Here is a 20,584-nt window from a genome sequence, read left to right on the forward strand (position 1 = left end):
AGAACCCCCTCCTTATGTCAAGCCTAAATTTCCCCTGCCTCAGCTTAACCCCGTTCCCGTGGGTCCTGTCGCTGGTGTTAATGGAGAAAAGGTCTCCTGCCTCTCGACACCCCCTTACGAGTATAAAATATATAAATATTGTTTAATTAATAATATTAAATACTTATCATTTTATAATAATGAAACAATGCCATACTGTACAACACAGTCAATAAAGTGGATTTAATTAAATAAATAATAAACCCCAGGAAATTAAATAAAATTTAAAAATGTAAATTTAATACAAATAAAACCCATTTTTCCCATCCCAATGAGTTCCTATCCCCATCATCACTTCCCATCCCACTGATCATTTCCTATCCCAATAACCTCCCAGTTCTGATCCCAAGGCTGAATTCCCAACTCCCACCCAGCCATCCATCCAGCCATGCACCCATTTTCTGCCGTCCGTGCTGGCCATGCCCACATCCATGCCCGGCCTGAGCATGGGCAGCGGAAGCGGGCTGCATGAAATAACTGAACATGAAATTATGAAATAACATGAAATAATAAATAAGGTAACTTAATTGTTGCTGTTGTTAACATTGCTTCATGACAACAGATGCAAACATGGATCTTGAGTTGAGGGCAAAGGTGACCTTGGATCTGAAGCACACAGGCGTTCGCTAATGTCCCCCCATCCGGAGTGAATCCACAACGACTCGGAAGGAAAACTAAAGTCCAAAGCAGTGCACTGGGATAAAGAGAGTTTAATAGGGTAGAAAAGGAATAAAAACAAACAAAATTAGAAATGAGAATATTGATAATTTATAATGTATAAAATATGTAAATATTGTTTAATTAATAATAGTAAATACTTATCATTTTCTAATAATGAAACAATGCCATACTGTACAACACAGTCAATAAAGTGGATTTAATGAAATAAATAATACAACCAGTAAATTAAATAAAATTTAAAAATGTAAATTTAATAAAAATAAAACTCAGTAATTTAAATAAAATTTAAAAATGTAAATTTAATACAAATAAAACCCAGTAAATTAAATAAAATTTAAAAATGTAAATTTAATACAAATAAAACCCATTTTTCCCGTGCCAATGAGTTCCTATCCCCATCATCACTTCCCATCCCACTGATCATTTCCTATCCCAACAACGTCCCAGTTCTGATCCCCTCGGTGTCCCAGTGCAAGAAGAGCTGCAGGCAGAGGCCTTGCTGAGTGAGCACCTAAGGAGAGGAATGTAATCCAGAAGGCAGCAAAGAAGAGCAATGCCCCGAAAGAAGAGCTAAGTCTTGTCTCTCAGCCCTTTGGTGTCCCAAGCAGCAGTTGCCATGGGCAAGCTTTCCCAGCCCAGCTGCTGCCAGCATCCCCCCAGCTTGCCATTGCCACCTTCCTGGGTGAGGCGCGCGCGCATTTGCCATTGGCATTTGCCGTTGCCCATCCCTGAGAGTGGCAAGCAGTGCGTAGGTCCAGCACGAGAGAGGGGAGAGGGCAAGCGAGAGGGGCAAGGGCTGAGAAGCGTGGCTGAAGCTGGAGCAGGCGCCTGCAGAGGTCTCTGTGCCTGCCTGCGTGCTGAGCGGGCCTGGGTGCTGCGGGGGCCGTCGAGGAGAAGCCCGAGGTCGGTCACGGGTAGCCGTAAGAGTAGGCTCTGGCGTGGTCCTTCTGCCGCTGCTCGAAGAATTGCCCGGGGCCGATCCTCATGTGGTGGGTCGCCCGCTGCCGCTCCTCCTGGGCCAGCTTCTTGAGGCGCTCCCGCTCGGGACGCTGCTGCGGCGTGATGGGCACCGACGACTCCTGCTCCTCCAGCGGTGTGGGCGCTGCGTCGCCGCCCGCCCAGGGCCCCACGCAGGGCACGTAGTCCCCGCGGGGCTGCGCCGGACGCTGCAGCGTGCGCGGCTGCGTGGGCAGAGCCGTGGGCAGTCCCCTCCAGAGCGGGGGGCTCTGGAGGGGACTGCGAGGGGGACTGGGCAGGGCTCTCCTGAGGGCTGGGAGAAGTTGAGGCCTCTTGAGGGGAGCCAAGGGAGGCTGGGGCAGGGTTCTCTTGTGGGCAGGGATGAATTCCTGCTGGGGGGGCCTTTTGGGGAGAGGCTTGGGCATGGGTCTCCTGCGGGCAGGGTCGGGGGGGCTCTGGAGGGGACTCAGGCGAGGCTTGGGCAGGGCTCTCCTGAGGGCAGTGAGGAAGTCAGGGTCGGGGGGGCTCTGGACGGGAGCCTGGGGAGGCTGGGGCAGGGGTCTCTTGCGGGCAGGGAGGCAGTCAGGGTCGGGGCGCCTCTTGAGGGGAGCCAAGGGAGGCTGGGGCAGGGTTCTCCTGCGGGCAGGGATGAATTCCTGCAGGGGGGGCCTTTTGGGCAGGGCTCTCCTGAGCTGGGGCCGGGCTGCAGGCTTGAGGGGGGAGCTGAGTGGTGGCACAGCAGCTGCAGGGGGCTGCAGCGCCCGCCCAGCCTGCACCTTGTCGGGGTGCAGCCCAGGGCTTGAGGGGACCTCACCCAGCGCTCTGGTGGCTGCCAGTCCCTGTGTGCTGGGCTCCTCGATGTCCTCGCAGAGGTCGGGCAGCTGCGAGAGGAAGCGCTTGAGGACAGGACTGCTGGGGACAGCGGCGAAGGCATCCACGGCATCGAGGCAGCTGAGCAGCTCCTCCAAGCCGGAGCTGTCCAGGTCGGCCGGGAGCTGGTCCTGCAGGTGCTGCAGCTGCTGGCTGTCCCCTGCCAGCTGGGGAAAGGCCTCGGCGAAGGCATCGGGGCCCAGCTCCAGCAGCTCCAGGGGCTCCTCAGGTACCTCTGCAAGTGTCGCCGCTGAGGAAAAAGCAAGCCAATGCAATCCCCCAAGCATCCCCCGCTGCCAGCTTTGCCATGGCTCCTGGGTGTGGGGCGCCCAGCGGCCGGCTGGGCCAGCCCCAAACTCACCGTCGGGCGTCGCCGTCTGGGTGCTGGCAGTCGCTGGAGCCTGGGCAGGCTCGGGGGGAGTGGGGCCGGGCAGCGGGGGCCCCTGGTCCTCGCTGAGCCCCACGGCATGCAAGCAGGGCTCCGGCAGCTGCCCCCGGCTGCTGCTGAGGGTGCGGGGCGCGGGGAGCGCCTGCCCCCGCAGCGGAGGCCCTGTCATGAGGAGTGGTGGGGGGCCGGGGTAGGCAGGGGCCTGCAGCAGGCAGGTGCCTGCGGGGTGCAGGAGCTCCCCATGGAGCACGGCCCTGGGCCCCAAGCAGAGGGGAGCACCATCCTGGGGCACCAGCGTCCCCGTCCACATCAGCAGGGGCTGGGAGACACTGGGGGCACCCACAGGAGCGCTGTGGGGGAGCTGCCCCACAGCAGGGAGCTGCCGGCGGGGAGCTGCCTAAGCTGCAGGTGGTGCCCCTGGGCTGGGAGGTGCCCCCCAGGTGGCAGCTGCACCCTGGCGGGGAGCTGCAGCACCTGCCCCTGGACCCCCGGCACCACGTGCCAGACGGTGGCCTGGGGCAGTGCGGAGGGGAGGGTGGGTACCTGGGGGGGCTGCAAGGGCAGCGCCATCGCTCCGGGGAGGGAGGGAAGCAGCCAGGCAGCCACCGTTGGCGGCACGGCTGGGACGACGAAGGGGGAGTTTTGCGTCTGCGCAACCCGCAGAAGCCGTCTGGGGAAACCCTCTGTGGGAAAAAGGGCGCTGGGCTGAGCTCTGGGGCGCTGGGCTCGCCAGCAGGGCCGCAGCCCCGGGAGGAGCGGGAGCCGGCTGCTGGACCTGCCATGGTGGCTGGAGAGTGGGGCGGTTGCTTGGGGAACGCGGGCAACGGGGGTTCCGTCCCAACGGCTGACCAGCCCCTCGCCGACATCTTGGGGAGGACTGCAGGCTTTGGAGCCAAGCAGGCTGCCCAGCGCAAGACTTGGCCATCCCCAGCAGGCTTTCCCTCCCACGCAGCACTTGCCATGCCCAGGACGCTTCCACACCACCACTTGCCCGGCCCAAGGCTTGCCCAGCCCAGGACCAGCTTCTCGGCCTCAGCGGCAGTGCCCATCCTTGCCATTTCACCGCATGGCACATTCCCAGCAACCCAGACGAAATCTGCCCCATCAACACGAAGCGTTTCTTCAGCCAAAGAGACCTCGTCCCAAAGAGAGTCCTCTCTCTTGGAGGACTTCTCCAAGCACTTCCTTCCCCAGGGAATGGTACCCACCCCATTCAAGACTTCCCATCCCAAGGCTTTTGCTTCCCAGGGATTTCCTTCCTAGGGAACATTGCCCATTTCCTAGCCCAATGGCTTCCCACCCCAAGGAAGTCTTCCCATGCTGTAGCCCCGAAATGCCCCCAGAGGGCACCTGGCAGCTACTGGGAAGGAAATGAGCTCTGTCATGGTGAGCTAGCCGCTCAAGGCCCTGCTCTTTGGCCCAGGTGTCTGTGAGGCGGTGTTGGCAAGGAGTCCTGTTGTGAACATAAGAACATAACATAACAGAAGAACATAAAATCACATAAGAGAGAAAAAAATATAGAATAACAGAACGCGACATAAGAACATCAAACAAAGACAACTCTCATGATGTGGTCTGATAGGATGGAGGAGAAAGCAGAAATCCAGCAATGCTGTCTTTCCTACTCCTCAAAACCAATTCCGTTGACAACTGGGAATGCTTCCAGCTGGAAAAAAATGCCAGAATGAAGTGGAGGACTCCTTGCCATCACTGTGTTTCTGGAGCACACCTCTACCTTTCTGTCCAACAGGGGGTTCTTCTTGGGAGATAATTGCCCAACATGAAAAAACACAACCAAAGCCAGAGGACCCATCTCCGCAACAACACGATAAATAGAAAAGACATCTCTAGATGCAGACCCCAGAGCTCCAATTCACTATGTCCCACTAGTGGAAGTTATTTTTTAGGCTTTGTTTTTAAGGCCACTGGCTGCCTCCTCCCTTATGCTGCCCATTCTCCCTGTTGTCCTGTCTTCTTTCTCCTGCATTGCTTCCTCTCCTTGGTGGACCTTGCTGAGCTCTTTGATGTTTTGTTGTATATTTATGTATGAAGACATAAAACTGTTAGAGAGTGTCGAAAGAAGGGCAACAAACAAGAGGGTCTCTTTTAACAGGGGGATTGAGGTTTGTGGCAAGGTTTTGGTAGCAATTTAGGGGCTGCACTGTGCTGGACACAGCAACAGACGCACCATAAGCCAAAGTCAGACAATAAGCCAAGGTGTGTTCACGTGTGGTTTACTGTGGTTTACGTGTGGTTTACGTATAGAAGAAAGTTTTCGCCTATTGGTGAGTATACTGCAGATTTGCTGCATTGTTCTAAATTAAATAGCAAGATAAGTGATGGCATCGTAGGCTGGGAAAATATTTCTAGAGTATTAGCGCATTTTGAGCATCATTTTAACTGTTTATGCAAACATGAAGATTATTAAAATCAGTGTTTATTTAGGTCTGTATGTAAACAGGTGATCATGTTGTATAGCATGCAGTAAATGGTTTGTGAATGCTGCTTGAAGAATGAAGAGTAAGTCAGCTCCACAAGGAATAAATGAATTTTGTTCATTTGTGCAATGCAGAGATTAGAATTAGACCAACAGCATGGAACCAAAGTCTTGCTCTGTGCCTTTTATCTGTAGGACAGTTCATGGAGGCTTCAGCAGCCCTATCTGTTTTCTAGCACTCTGAAATGTCCTCTGTGGTGCTGCACCCAGTTGAAAGCCTGCACTGATTGTGCTGAACTTTCCTAACAGGAGGCACGGGTCCTTCGTCGGACGCTGGCTGGGGATGTATGCTGCGATGCGGGCAGATGATGCTGGCCCAAGCACTGATCTGCAGACACTTAGGGAGAGGTGAGTGCTGGTCCTGAGGGAACTTCGGTATTGTCTGCAGACGCTTCTTCGTAAGTACTCCATTAAAAGCACAAACCCTGAATTTATTAGTGAGACTTTCTTTGATGCCCTGGTAACAGTTCCTAATGAATCGATTCATATTCAGCTGGGTGTAATCATCCCAGCCTGAAGCAGAGAAATAGGCATAGAAGGAGAACAAATGGGGAATCCTGTCGCCATTATTTTATAAACCTTTTAGTGTAACACCCAAGTTGAGGCCAAGGGAAAACCTGCCACCGTGGGACAGTGCTCTTACCCTTCTCTTCACTACTCACTTGTCAGCAGCACGAGGTCCAAACCCCCCTGGTGCAAGCTCTTAAGCATGCATGTCACATCCCAGGATGCTGCCAGTGGAGTGTTTGGACTTTCTGTATGGATCTTATGTTGTTATTTAATGGGTGCTTAGAAATCCAACAAGGTCTAAACACAGCCTGTAGTTTTAAATAATCTTGGAAGCTCAGAGATACTGGAATGGCTATCAACACGCAGCATGATCCGTCAGAATATGTTTGCAGTTGATGTTTTTGTTTTGTTTTATTTTCCCTGTTTTTACAATCTAGCCTATGATGATAAAGTGCAGCTTGATGATAAATAACAAGCTCGGAATTCTAGGAGCTCTACACAAAATGTAAATATTCGAGATGAATTGAAATGTCTTTTAACATCTCATTATAAAGCTTTCTGCTGTCTAGACATTTGATCAGTGTAATGAAAACGTCACCATTTTTTATTCTATATCAATTTTTCCTTTCAGATTGGCAATGGGAAAAACACAAAAAACAACCAGAAGAATATCACAGAATCCTACGATGCTTTCTCGACAGGAAGGCTTGCTGTTATTCAATCCACCAGATGGGTAAGAACAAACATAAACTTTCAGGTTTTTTCCACTGAAATTTCTACTGTGTTGAATCACTAATTTGCAGTATGTTAATTCATAATTTTAAGAAGTGGATGTGAAGACAATGTGTATGCTTATACAAAAATAAAAAGGTATGCAGATGGGCGCAAAGACTAGTAGTACAGAAACATTCCCTGAGACCTAAATAAAGCCATGTACTAGAATCTAGCTCTTGATAAACTCTGTAAGCCTTGGGTACCAGAGTCAGTAATGCTAGAACAGACAGTCTTGTAGCTTATTGCTGTAATTTGTAATAAGGGGCACTAACATTTGTTAACTTGTAATTCTCATTATAGTTTAGAAGCCTTTTGTTTATTAAAGAAACTGGCACTCCCTAAGTTTTGAAAAGAGCATAGATTGAGAAAATAATTGTTATTGCTAAATACAGATTGCAGTTACTCTAGAATGTTTGACAGTCACGGTATTTACTGTATATTGTTCCCACATTCTTTATGGTCTCATTTTTCTTTGATTTTGTGTACGTGTGTCTTTTTTTCACTGTGAAAACAGCACAGGTGTGTGTTGGAGAGGGGAAGTCAATTGGAGAATGGTTTGGACCAAATACAGTTGCTCAAGTACTAAAGTAAGTGAGATCATACCAGTCTCATTCAGAACGTACTCCCCTGGGGCAGCCAAGAGAAGGCCCAGGCAGAGTTTTGAAGGCTGCATCTCCCCCTGTCCCACAGTCAGGAATGTACTTGCCATCTATTTACAAGTGCAGCATGGAATGTCATGCCACAGCTCGGTGTGCAGGTACTGAGTTGGGAATGGGTGACCTCTAAATTTTAATAAAGGAAGAGCCTGAGGAGAAGAAACTGCAGGAAAGTCTCCTGCTACGCCGTCTGCATGCCCTCACCAGTCACACCACAGATGTATATTCCTTTCTGCACAGTGGCACAGCTCTGGCAGGTCGAGAGTGCCACCGTGTAGGTCGGAGTGGTGGTGTGAAACATCAGAGAGAAGCCATCTCGGCTGAGGAGGGAACTGAGCTGCAATTCCTCCCTTTCTGAGCAGCAGTTCTGCCAGCAAGGCTACTGGATAAAGATGGGCAGCTCCTCATAGTCTGGGAGCCACACTTAAAGGAACTGAGGCTGCTCAGTTCTCCAGGGGTACGTGGAGGTGTCTTACCTCAGGCAGGGGCTAGGCTACAGGTCCTGCGAGCTCAGCAGCAAGTCTTTGACACCCTGGAACAGGCACATGATCTGAAGAGGGAGGGGAGCTGAAGCATGCCCTGGACTCCAGATCTTTCATGGCCAAGTTTTTCATGGTGAAACGCTCACCCCCATTTCTTTCTGGCTTATTTGAAACAGCTAATTCTGCCAGTGCAGCTTAAGAGTGTAGCTCCCTTCCCCAAAGGTTTGGATTTTGCAGAAGTGGACATAAAACTGTGTGCTGCTGTCTCCCACTGAAGTTTTGGTGCCCCAAACCCTTAGCTGATTTAGCTTTTAATGCCCCATTTCTGCTGTGCACGCAGGCTCAGGCAGAAGTAATTCCACTGAATTCAGTGGAATTTCTTAAGCAAAAAGTAATCTGCAAAACTGGCATAGGAATTTTTTTCTTTTCCAGATGAGAAAAGACACAACTGGGCAAGAACCCATTGCAGAGACTGTCGAGTGCAATAAAAAGTAATAAACTTGATGTAGTTGGACTGTTACTGTCACTGCACTTAGCAGTAAGACAAAACAGTTTGCACATGGTGCAGCGCATATGTTTTTCCTGGTACCACTCAGTACCTATTTTTCTAAAGATATTAAACATTTAATGTTTAAAGTTTTCTTTTTCTTACATGGAGACTTTAAAAAATGCAGAAAGAAATTTTTTTTTAAGAAAAAAAAATAAATAAATCAAATGGTTCTGAGTGTAAAGCTACCCTTTTGATCCAACTAGTTTATATTAATTAGTACCTTAATGTTTTCTAGGAAGCTTGCTTTATTTGATGAATGGAATTCATTAGCAGTTTATGTATCTATGGGCAATACGGTGGTCATTGAAGACATCAGGAAGTGACACCTCATCAGTTTTCTGGTAACAGTTTCTGATTTGACTCCATTTGCCAGCATGTATCTAAACATGAACAAATACTTGGGGGGCCATGGCTCTGTCTTGCAAGGGTAAGAAGAGGGAAGAAGGACATACAAACTCAGTTGTGTTTTTTTGATCCCTGATGCCAACTTCGTGCTCACATCACTGGATGTGAAGAGCTCCTTGAAGAATTTCTACTGTCATCATTGCTGCCATTTCATTTCTCTGCCGTTTTATAGGCAAAGCTTGACACTATTAATAACATTAATAGTACATGTCACTGCAGTCTTAAATTGTCATCCCCCAATCATTTATCTAACGTCTCACTTGGACGTGCCAGCACATACTGTCTGCTAGAATCACTTCTACTAAATAGCTGTAATTGCCATGCCCGGCTCGTTTTGTCTTGGGTGCCCTATAAAGATCCCAGGCAAACTAGCTTAATTCACTACTGAGAGGAAGATCTGCTTTGTGTTCCTCTGTGCGTTGACTGATTTCTAGTTTTATTCCCGCAGAAAAAATGTGCTGGTCCCCTCCTCAGAGCAGCAGCGCGTCCCACAGCAGTGCACATTTGCACAGAAGTGCTCTTGGCCGAAGCAAGAACGCAGGAGGACTCTGCACAGGCTGGAAACCCCTCTTGCTTATTATACCTCTACGACTAGGGATAAATCACATAAATCCCGTATATATTGATGCATTTAAAGTAAGGTTTTCTTTCGATTCATTGCTCGTTACTGTCAAATAAGTTTGGGTATCTGTGATGTCAGTAAAGAAATGAATTACAATTTCCTTTATTCCTTTTGAACTCCTAGGAATGCTTTAAGATGCCACAGTCTTTGGGAGCATTAGGAGGGAAACCAAATAATGCCTATTATTCCATAGGATTTTTAGGTAAGGAAAAAAGAAACTTATTCCAAATGTGCAGATGATCAAAAGAGAACATTTTTTGAAGGGGAAATAGTAAGGAGTCTAAGCGTGAACCTCTAGAAGTAAAGAAAGATGAGAATAGAATAAAATAAATGAAGAAGCATATCTAAAAGAGTTTAGAAACAGTATGAGATGATCCTTAACAGGAGCAGAAAGTTAACAGCAAAGCTAGGTGTAAAAATAAGTGATGACATCAACAAGAGCAGCATACTAAGAATAGCTGATAGCATTTGACAAGTGTATTGGTCAAATGTCACTTTTATTTTCTTGTATTTCAAAACTGTTTCTGATAGCAGTATCTTTTTCACCTTTTGCATACCTTCTGTTATTAAGTATTGCTCTAATTAATTTAAAATGCATTCCTTCAGATTTCACCCCACTTTGGGCCAAAATTTTGCAACCCTATTTTGTCCTTTTGTAAAACCTAACCTGTTTTAGTTAGGCTTTTTTGTTCCAATTTCTGAATAAATGCCTAATGGGATTACAGATTGCATCTGTGAACATCCTGTACCTTTTAATCTGTCAAATGTTAGTGTTTACAACACTTGAGATTTAAAAAAAAAAAAAAAAAAAAAAGTACTGGATCTCACATGGAAAAATAAAAGTATGTGACAAAGATAGAACATAACCAACCAAAAAATTACAGTAATAGGTCACAATAGGAAGTTATACTAAATACCCTGTGGGAAACGTTGTGTCTAAACCTTCCGATTCTCTTAAAGAATCCCTAGCTGGAAAGTCTAGATTATACTGACTGCGATGGCAATCTAATTTCTATTTTACAGTTCTGGACCAAGTGCTTATTAATGTCACTTGCTTATTTTTAACATACGGCTTTTACCCATCCAGGCAATGAGCTGATCTATCTGGACCCTCACACCACTCAAAGCTTTGTAGATTCAGAAGAAAATGGCACGGTTGACGATGAGAGTTTCCACTGCCAGGAAGCCCCACATAGAATGAAGATCATGAATTTGGACCCTTCAGTAGCTTTAGTAAGTGTCAGGAAATCTGGAATGCATGTACTTTATCTCAAAGTAATGTCTCTCTACATTGGTAAGGGCAGCAATGCATCTCCTTGAACAGAACCAAGATCACAAAGCTGTCTTCTGTGATCAACACATAGTAGTTTGTACATAACTACATGGAGAATCTTAGGGCAAGTGGGGAGCTGTCTGTACTGTAGGGAGCTCGCTTTGTTTTCTTTACTGAGCAGCTTTTACTTCTTTCAAGAGGCATTATAATGGTCAGAGCAAGGAACTGAAACAGGTTTACGTGTTTTATTCTATCACTACTTTAGGTTTGGTCACAAACATAAAGTTACTTAAAGACAAGTTACTTAAACTTACGTTATATCATAAGTTAAAAATGTTTAAGTGGAATTATTGTATTTCACCCCAAATTACAAATACAAATGTATTATTTGTAATTCACCCAAAATGTCATGGGGGTAGTGTGGTATTTGAAAAAATTGGATCTGATCCCATGCCAGTATCCTGTGATTGGGTGATTGGCAGTTGTCACCAGTGGGATGTGTTTCTAAAGCTTTAATCTGTAAAGATACCGGTATCTGTCATTCATTCACATACCTGTTTTTTAATACTGCTGCTTTTTAGAAAGTTTTTTTGTTTTGTTTTGTTTTGTTTTGTTTTGTTTTGTTTTAATACTTAACTACGTAACTGTGCAAAATGTGGCATGATGCAACGAGACAGACAAAATCATAAGGAAGAGCAAATATTTTCAGTATAGATACCAGAATGGAAATGTTCCTTAGGTGGTCCATCATCTACAAGTTTTCAGCTTCTGCTGATACCTGGACTGTAGGAACTGGGTGGCGCTCCATGGAGGAGCACACAGGAGCTGCTGCTATTTTTTGCTTGACTATTTCGTTAGGGGTTTGCAGGGCCTTGTTCTCCCCGTGGGTTCTCTCCCTAGAGCTGCCACATATTTGGAGTCTTATATCTACTGATCGTACAGGGCATTACTGTATCAGAGGTCAAACCGCCTTACCTGCTGGTACCACATACCTACCATCAGCAAAGGTAAAACTCTGTGTGTTTGTTTTTTCCCCTAAGGGCTTCTTTTGCAAAGAAGAATGTGATTTTGATAACCGGTGTAGTCTTGTACAAAAGGTAAGAGTGGGAACTTAGCATCTCGATTTGTTCTTTATAAAGTCTGGTTTTTATTGTTTGTTTTTTGTAAAATTTTCCTTTGCATTTTCCCTTGTATACAAATTGTATGAGCCATGGAGAAGAATGCATTAAAGCATCAGGGTAAGGCAATACTACTGAATTGCTAATTGGAAATTGTTCAGCACTTTACCAGCCACAAACCCTGCCAGTTGGAAAATGGGTGTAAACATCCACACTTGAAGGTGTTACTGGGTGACACTTGCTTTTAACTTCTAATTCTCACTAAATGACTAAGGTTTAACTGCCATATTGTAGTGATGTATCAATGATTTGCTTCCTGATCCTTTTTTATTGTTTGACATAATAGATTGCGTGTTCTAATTATGACTGTTAGTCCCTGCTATCTTAAAGATCTGATTCTGTAAGTGCTGCAGGCCTCTAGCTCCTGCTGATCTAGGGAGAACAGAAGGTGCTGGCTGCCACAGGAAACAGACTTGAGGATGTTTCTGCATGCAGCTGTTAAGCTAAGCACCAGACGTCTGAATGTAAAGTACCATCAACCTCTAAAGGCATTTATTTAAAAAAAAAAAAAATCAGTTTGTAAATAACTGAAATACAGGACAGAAGGTAACTTCTCTTTGAAGAGGAATAGCGTTTGGCTTCAGGAACACCTTTTTTCCTGACCAAAACCTGTCCTTCAAAATCTGATGCGTTTTTTTTTTTTTTTTTCCCCTTTGGAGGAGCTGATAGATCTGTCTTTTGTGCTATTGATCAACAGAAAACTTGAGGAGAGTTCTATGCAAGCAACTTTCTTTTAAAAAGCAGAAAATATTGTTATAAATGGCTCAGGATTCAAATTAGGATTAAATAAAAAAATAGGATTTATTAAAAGAATATAAAGGAATAGAGGTAAGCAAACAGCGCTGGGTGCACCGGGAGTCTCTGCTCCACCAGGACGCACACCAGTTCCATCAAGCAGCTGATTTTTATGCACCTAGACTAATACATATTCATTACTACTTCTAAAAAAAATAGATTATTATAATTAGCTTCCGGGGTCCAGTTCCTCCTACTGGAGCATGCGCACCAGTCTCCTCTGGGGGTCTCTAGGGGTCTTTCATGCTGAAGGCTCGTAGTCTTCCTCTCACCCTTTGTACTTACTCGGCACTATTCCAAGTTTATGGAACACTCTCTGTACACTCTCCACAGGTCTTGTCTCCCAACCGTCCTTCAGCTTCTTTTTTCTTCCTCTTAATCTCTTGGACCCCCTGGCCAGATACCAAGGATCTCATAACAGTCACTAGTTGTTATCAGTTGTTCTGAAACTCCCAGACATCAAACACAAACAGCTTTCTTATTTGACGCTTCACGAGTAATTAAAACATTCTTCCCCAGCCATTCACAGACACATCTATAGCAGTGTTAAGTTAATCTCGAAGAAGACAGGAAAAAAGGCTGTAACTGTTAGAAATAGAAGTCCGGAATAACAAAAGCAAACAGGTTCACAAATTTAAGGAGTGTTTTCTGAAGACGTGATAAATTGACTAGAATGAGGGGGAGACTGGGACACACTGCATCTGGGATTCAAGAACTAAATTGCCAGTGCAGGGCCCAGAGGCAGACAGGATTCAAACAGAATTATTCTTTATGGACACGAATTTATGGACACGAATTGGAATTGTTAAAACATTCCTCACAATCCCTTATCTTCTTTTTACTATCCCCAATTCGTGTCTCTTCTGTTATTAATAATTGGATTTCATCAGTTTGTTCTTGGAGGGTCCAATCCTTAAGCATCATAATTGACATATTCCCTTCCTTTTTTAATGAAGTTATTACCAATGTACTATTTATCACCCGGCGTATTGATAATGTAAAACAAGGTATCATACAAGGTACAAATAATAACGTCATTACACCACATAACAATAAAAATAACACTCTTTTAACCCATGGTCCACCAGGCAGCCATGAAAATAAATCCCATTCCATATCCTTCCAGGTTTGTGTTTGCTCGCTCACCTCCCCCCTCTCCTTCTCTGGGATGGGAGAGAGAAATGGGAAAGTGAAGCCTATGAGTTAACAAGAAAATAATAATAATAATAATAACAATAATAATGATGATAATATTACTACTAGTAATAATGTATACGAAACAAGTGATGCACAATGCAACTGCTCACCACCTGCTGTCCGATGCCCAACCTAACCCCGAGCAGTCCGGCCCTCCTCCCAGCCTGCCTGCTGGCAGGACAGTGAGAAGCTGAATTTGGCTTGGTCCTTGGCTTGGTGTAAGCACTGCTCTGTAACAATTAAAAACAATTAAAACATCAGCATATTATTAACATTCTTCTCATCCTAAACCAGAACATAACATTCTATCAGCTACTAGGAAGAAACACCCTTTTTATCAATCTTTAAACAGCAATTACTAAAGCTAAATTTTCCACAGACTTCTCCTTCTTGTGCTAGTAAATAATCCAAAGCTAGGCAATTTTGATACAAAGCAGTTCTCATCATTTATAACTATTTCTATTACAGCTAATAACCTAATTATTCTATTAAGTATATATACTGGGGTCCTATAGTCCCACGATCTGTCTTCTGCCCACGTATCTGGATCATAATAGGCAAACACCTTCAGGGTTGATTCAGGCTTGTGTTACCGTTCGGCCTGTCAGGGTGATCCAGCTCCTGGAAAATGAATCACAATTTTATATAGGTTAAAAAAAAGGTTCTTATGTTATTTTCTCAGGACAACCTGACCTTAGTGTGGGAGAAGTCCAGTCGAGGCCCTCTCACTCGGCAGTCAATACCCATAGGGGTTGCCTCCCTCGGTAGACCATACACACCACAGTGGAGGGTCCTGCCCTGGTCTTGCCTTCTCCCTTTCCTCCCTTCAGGCTTGTCCCCTTTATTTGGCATCCTTAATTCATGCAGAGCCTGCAGAGCCTCGTTGCCAGAATATTAGTTCTTCCTTAGCTTGAGTTTCAGTTTCCCAGGAGCGGACTCAACCCTCCGAGTTTCAGTAGTTACTGGTCCTTTTATTCTGGATGCATGGGTCCCTTTCTGCGGTTCTCACAGCTGTTTCAGTAGTCAGTAAAACAAGGTACAGTCCCTCACACCGAGGGTTCAGTGATTCTTCCCTCCCGTGGCTGCTTGTTGAAACACTTTCTTTTTTATCTTCTGACAAGTTAAATAACAGTTATCTAATTTGCTTTGCCGTATGGCCCTTTCCAGGTTCCTGTAGCAGGATTCATCTGATAGCCTTTCAGGTTGATACAGATTTGACTACAGATACCAGGGTTTTGGCATTCATCACTATCTCCACAGTTTCCCAGCTGGACAGTCACATTCATTTTTGTTGCATTCCTTCAGGGGCTCATCACCCCAGTCCTTGCAGTCTCTCTGTTGGTTACACACTTTATTGATATCTATGCACACAAAGTCAGATTCAGTACACATCTTCTTCACACAAGCACTCTCATCACTGCCATCTGAGCAGTCTTCACATTTTACTCTAGCACCGTCGGCAGCAGTGCACAGTCAGGCGAAGGTGAGCAGCAGGCAGAGCACCCAGCACCCCGCACCGTCACCTGTGTCACTTATACTACTCCTATTACCCATGCTGTTAGTGTCAGTGGCATCCTCCTTTTCTTTTTGCCACTGACCATTCACCACAAATGGATGAGACACATGATTACTAGTTAGGAAAGAGAGTGGAACGTCTGCTATACGGCTGCAGGCAGTGCCAGCTGCAACCTTAGGTTTGTGAAAGAGCCTGCCGGTGGGCATTTGGCAGTGTGATCTGCGTCTCTGCACTCCTGCCCTGCAATAGAGCTAAGTCGTCATTAGTAATAGTTATAACACCGATCTGGGGACGAATAGTCTTTTTTGCATTGCAAGATAAACCTTTTATAAAAAGAATGCCAGAGTGAAGCAGCACAGCCGCTGCTGCCGCTGCCTCCATGGTTATGTCAGACAGGCTGCAGGGTCCTGATGTCCGCCCCTCTGCTCTGTGCCGACTCGCCACACGCTGAGGGTCAGCTACCGGTGTCCACTGACGCCTCTGGTCTCCCGTAGCAACTCGATCTCGGATGTTCCGCAATTACTTCAATTTCCCCGCGTTTTGCAGCTTCTGTCAGGTCTATTCTGTGTCTCTCAGAGCCATCTGTGGCTCCGCAGCGTCTCTCAGGGCTCTCTCCGTCCAGCGGTAGTCCCTCCGTAGTGTCTCGGGTCTCCCAGCACTGCTCTGGTCTCGGCCTGTTCAGGTCTCAGCGAGTCCAGGTCTCGCCCTGTGCGGGCCTCATATGTTGCAGGAAGCATGTCATATCATGCTCCTGCCTTTTTCTTGTCACAGTCAAAACATTTAAGAGCAAAAATAGGATACACAAGATACACCGGGCCCATATATTAGGCACCACCACTCAAAACTTGGATAAAACAGCACTTCTTTTCAGTCTGTCAAGCACTTTGTTCGTCTCTGCCCACTCCCCTTGCGGAGAGTACGGAACAACAGATCGGAACTCTGCACTCGCTTTGCAGCAACGCTGCGTCTCACTCACACAGCACAATCGCACATGGAGGCCTCCAGCACATCTCATTCATACCACAGGAATATAATTTAGAATGATAACCAACCAAACAAGTATTGTCTCTGACTGTGTTCTTCGTGAAGTGACTTGTAACACTTTGTTTTGATTAAGGAGGTATTGGGGAGGCATTGGGGAGGCAAGGACAATCCCCAGACATGGACTGTATATCTCAAAACAAGACACTGGAACTCATGATAAGGAAGCGGCAGACGGACAGAGAAACAAATGTAAGGACTATAAATCTCAAAATTGGACATTGGAATTCATTATAAAGATACAACAAACGGAAGAATTGGCAACAACCAGCTCTCCCAATTAAGAAACGTGCCAATTCAGCAGATTCCTGACCAAAGGTGAAAAGTACACTGTGAGGAAGACTCGGGGTCTTCCTCCCAAAGACCCCTGCCCACAATTCTTGGGAGGCTCTACGCAGGCGCAAGGTGCCAAAAGGCTAATTAGCATGAGAAGCGAGGGAAGGCGGGGATAGGTAATGCATATGTATAGGCGCTTGTAGAATATTGATAGATTGATTGTATAAATTCAAGACTGCTTTCCGCTTTGGGTATGCACGATAGGTGGAGAGATCCCCCGTGCATCCAGCGCTGCAATAAAGAATATACCACTTAAAGGAATTTCGGCTTCGATCTTTGAATCAATCTGGCACCCCAGATGGGACTACCTCTCTGCCGGACCGCAGGACCCGCTGGGGACAGGACTCCCTAGGGTACCCCCGGGATTTCCCGGAGGGACTCCTCGACTCACCGGATCACTGCGGAGGCAGACAAGGACCCCATCATTGTAAGTGAGTATATTCTTTATTCTGGTTTGGTTTTCTGGTAGGCCGGTCATCTGGGACTGTCCAGTAAGTCGGAAGGTGACTTCTGCAGGACAGTATTTGGTATATACTTTGTGGTTAGTACCACAAGTATATCTGGGGACCTTGAGGTCCATCTGTATCTGGAACTGTCTGTAAGTCGGAAGATGATCTTCTGCGAGGCAGTGTTTGGTATATACTTTGTGGTAAGCACCGTAAGTATATTTGGGGACCTTAAGGAAAGAGCTCGCTTTAAGGTCCATCTGGAATTGTGTTGTTTATTTCGGTTTTCTGACTCATGGAGTATGGTATTTAACTCTGGTTATTGTTACTGTGATTTTGGCTATTTTTCTGGTGGTAATAGTAGGTTCGTGGCATTGTTATAAGAAAGATATCGTTATGGTGTTACACAGTTCGGTTTTCTGACTTATCGCATGTGGAATTTGACTCTGACTATTGTTATTGTGATTTTAGCAATATTGCTGGTAATAGTAGCTTTGTGACATCGCTACTGAAAGATATTGCGTGCCTGTAATTTTGTGAGTGATACGTTTTTGTGATACGCTTTTGTAAGTAACACGTGTATTCTGAAAGTGTAAACTGGAAAATGGGGGGGCGAGTAAGCAGTGAAATTCCTAAGAAAAGTGCGTTAGGATGTGTTTTGAGTCACTGGAAGGATATTGGAGGATCTGCCGGTGGAAGTGTGAACAGGAAAACATTGATAAAATATTGTAATCAATGGTGGCCGCTTTATAAGCTGGAATGTGGAGAAAAGTGGCCCCTAAATGGAACTTTAAACTCTAATGTTTTGCTACAGTTAATGTTGGTTTTGAGAAGGAGAATAGGATGAAATGTTGTATACTGATGTTGTTTCAGCATCTTGGTGGGAAAAGGTACGGAATTAAGTTGGCCCCTGACTGAGCCTTTGATGTTGGCATTAGAGAAGTACAGGCTGGAGAAAGATAAAGGAAGTGTTAAAAGGGTTGTTGAAAGTGTTAAAGGTGTTTGAAGTTGAATGAGCAGGGAAAGAGGATGTAGGAATGTTAATAGTTCTGTCTCTGCTCTAGGCAGAGATCTTAAAATCATGGGTGTTAGCCCTTTGGGGCAAAGGGATCATGATGGGTCCGAGAGAGAGTTGTTATGGAAACAGAAAAACAGTTAACTCTTAAAACAACCTGAGTTCATGTGCGAGCTCAGATTACCGATGGGACCGCTCAGGGAACTGTGGACAACTGCATTCCCCTGACCGACCCCACTGAGACCCGAATCATCCCTAAAATTATGAATGGCTAAGTAAATACTAAAATCTGGATGAATTGGGAATTGAGAATATGCTTCCAACAAGGTCTAAAAGAAACCCCTACGGAATTTTTGGACCAACTCTGAAATGTAATGAAAATAAATAAATAAATAAATAAAACAAAACGGTTTGGACCTGGCTTCGGAGGACAAATTGACTAGCCTTTTTCTAGGGTAATCATTGGTCCCTGATTTCAACAGGAATAACGGGGACCTGGGGAATCTACCCTAGCGGATCCTCCACTGATTATAATGAAGCTAGGGGAGGAATGGAAGTGAAATTTCTTATTGATATGGGGCAACGTATTCAGTTCTAAATCAAGCATTAATGCCCTCACAGAATTATTATGTTAGGGTAAAAGGTGTGTTGTGGTTTAACCCGGCTGGCAGTTAAACACCACGCAGCCGTTCGCTCACCCTCCCCCTCCCTCTCTAGGACGGGGGAGAGAAATGGAAAGTGAAGCCCGTGAGTTGAGATAAAGACAGTTTAATAAGACAAAATAATAATAATAATAATAATAATAGTAATAATACAATGATGATAATAGTACCACTACTAATAATGTGTACAAACAAGTGATGCACAATGCAATTGCTCACCACCCGCTGACCAATGCCCAGCCTAACCCCGAGCAGTCCGGCCCCCTCCCCCTGGCTAGCCACCCCTATACATTGTTTAGCATGACGTCAGATGGTATGGAATACCCCTTTGGCTAGTTTGGGTCACCTGTCCTGGGTCTGTCCCTTCCCAGCTCTTACTGCACCCCCAGCCTGCCCGTTGGCAGGACAGAGCAAGAAGCTGAGATGTCCTTGGCTTGGTATAAGCACTGCTCTGCAACAATTAAAGCATTGGGGTGTTATCAGCACTCTTCTCATCCTAAGCCAAAACACAGCATTCCACCAGCTACTAGGAAGAAAATTAATTCTGTTCTAACTGAAACCAGGACAAGGTGTAACCGAAAAGGCTTATTTTTGTGAACCTTTGAAGTACAAGTTAGGGAAACAATGGGGCATACACAGATTTTTATATATGCCTAACTCCTCATGGGCACTCTTAGGTAGAGATTTATTAGAGCAATTAGGAGCAGAAATTGTCGTTGAAAAAGGGAAAATGAAATTAAGAATAGGAGAAGAACAACTAATAAATGTGTTAAGCTTGGCACTAATACAAACTGACCCTAAAAGTGAAATACCTTTAGAGATCACATATCAATATGTCCAGGAGTTTGGGCTACCGAAGTCCCTGGAAGAGCAAAAATGTGACCTTAATAATTATTAAATTAAAGCCAGGAGAGAAACCCGTTAAGGTTAAGTAATATCCTTTGAGGATAGAAGATAGGAAAGGAATTAAAGAGATAATTGATAAATTTTTACAGTATGGATTATTGATTGAATGTGAATCAGAATACAATACACCCATATTGCCAATTAAAAAGGCAGATGAAAAAAAGCTATAGGTTAGTTCAGGATTTGAGGGACATAAGTAAAATCACTGAAGACATACACCCTGTGGTAGCAAGCCCTTATACGCTATTGACCAAGTTAAGGGACAAGTTGGTCTGGTTTACCGTACTGGATTTAAAGGATGCCTTCTTTTGTTTAACCTTGGCCCCAGAAAGCCGAAACCTCTTTGCCTTTGAATGGGAAAATCCTGACTCAGGACGAAAAGTCCAGTTGACATGGACAGTGCTTCCTCAGGGGTTTAAAAATAGCCCTACGATTTTTGGTAATCAACTTGCAAAGGAACTTGAATCCTGGGAAGCCCCCACTTCTGCAGGGGTCCTGCTGCAATATGTTGATGATCTCTTGATTGCTACCGAAGACAGGGGAAGCTGCATACAGTGGACGGTGAGCCTCCTTAATTTCCTAGGAATGAATGGATACCGGGTTTCACAACAGAAGGCACAATTGGTTCAAACCCACGTGACATACCTAGGATTTGAGATCTCAGGAGGACAACGTGAACTGGGGACGGAACGCAAGGAAGCAATCTGTCGTACCCCAGAACCACAGACTGTTAAAGAATTACGAACTTTCCTAGGAATGACAGGTTGGTGCAGATTATGGATCAACAA

General features: G+C 45.4%; 3 protein-coding genes across 3 annotated transcripts; 2 read left to right on the forward strand and 1 right to left on the reverse strand.

Moving 5' to 3' along the window:
- Window positions 1-505: 505 nt before the first annotated feature.
- On the reverse strand, window positions 506-3,725 carry LOC139999272 (uncharacterized). The gene is made up of 2 exons (XM_072026858.1): window positions 2,909-3,725; window positions 506-2,797 (listed from the first exon to the last, which is right to left on the reverse strand). Exons 1-2 carry the CDS (start codon window positions 3,243-3,245, stop codon window positions 1,629-1,631), a joined length of 1,506 nt encoding a protein of 501 aa, XP_071882959.1. The 5' UTR covers window positions 3,246-3,725; the 3' UTR covers window positions 506-1,628.
- LOC139999273 (cysteine protease ATG4A-like) lies at window positions 3,719-8,745 on the forward strand. The gene is made up of 5 exons (XM_072026859.1): window positions 3,719-5,220; window positions 5,682-5,780; window positions 6,574-6,675; window positions 7,231-7,303; window positions 8,640-8,745. The coding sequence occupies exons 2-5, from the start codon at window positions 5,720-5,722 to the stop codon at window positions 8,725-8,727; spliced, it is 324 nt and encodes a 107-aa protein (XP_071882960.1). The 5' UTR covers window positions 3,719-5,220; window positions 5,682-5,719; the 3' UTR covers window positions 8,728-8,745.
- A 515-nt stretch (window positions 8,746-9,260) lies between these two features.
- Window positions 9,261-11,842, forward strand: LOC139999300 (cysteine protease ATG4A-like). The gene is made up of 4 exons (XM_072027076.1): window positions 9,261-9,445; window positions 9,555-9,633; window positions 10,519-10,664; window positions 11,745-11,842. Exons 1-4 carry the CDS (start codon window positions 9,263-9,265, stop codon window positions 11,817-11,819), a joined length of 483 nt encoding a protein of 160 aa, XP_071883177.1. The 5' UTR covers window positions 9,261-9,262; the 3' UTR covers window positions 11,820-11,842.
- The last annotated feature ends 8,742 nt before the right edge of the window (window positions 11,843-20,584 follow it).

This window comes from Anas platyrhynchos, chromosome 22, assembly GCF_047663525.1.
Source record: "Anas platyrhynchos isolate ZD024472 breed Pekin duck chromosome 22, IASCAAS_PekinDuck_T2T, whole genome shotgun sequence".
Classification (NCBI taxonomy): domain Eukaryota; kingdom Metazoa; phylum Chordata; class Aves; order Anseriformes; family Anatidae; genus Anas; species Anas platyrhynchos.

Excerpts from the sequence above, each read along its gene's own strand:
- LOC139999272 (XM_072026858.1), bottom strand. The coding sequence starts at position 3,245 with ATGTGGACGGGGACGCTGGTGCCCCAGGATGGTGCTCCCCTCTGCTTG. Across the intron at positions 2,798-2,908 it reads CCAGACGGCGACGCCCGACG|CGGCGACACTTGCAGAGGTA; the intron begins GTGAGTTTGGGG and ends CTTTTTCCTCAG.
- LOC139999273 (XM_072026859.1), top strand. The coding sequence starts at position 5,720 with ATGCTGCGATGCGGGCAGATGATGCTGGCCCAAGCACTGATCTGCAGA. Across the intron at positions 6,676-7,230 it reads TTATTCAATCCACCAGATGG|CACAGGTGTGTGTTGGAGAG; the intron begins GTAAGAACAAAC and ends CTGTGAAAACAG. Across the intron at positions 7,304-8,639 it reads ACAGTTGCTCAAGTACTAAA|GAAGCTTGCTTTATTTGATG; the intron begins GTAAGTGAGATC and ends AATGTTTTCTAG.
- LOC139999300 (XM_072027076.1), top strand. The coding sequence starts at position 9,263 with ATGTGCTGGTCCCCTCCTCAGAGCAGCAGCGCGTCCCACAGCAGTGCA. Across the intron at positions 9,446-9,554 it reads TATATATTGATGCATTTAAA|GAATGCTTTAAGATGCCACA; the intron begins GTAAGGTTTTCT and ends TTGAACTCCTAG. Across the intron at positions 10,665-11,744 it reads TGGACCCTTCAGTAGCTTTA|GGCTTCTTTTGCAAAGAAGA; the intron begins GTAAGTGTCAGG and ends TTTTCCCCTAAG.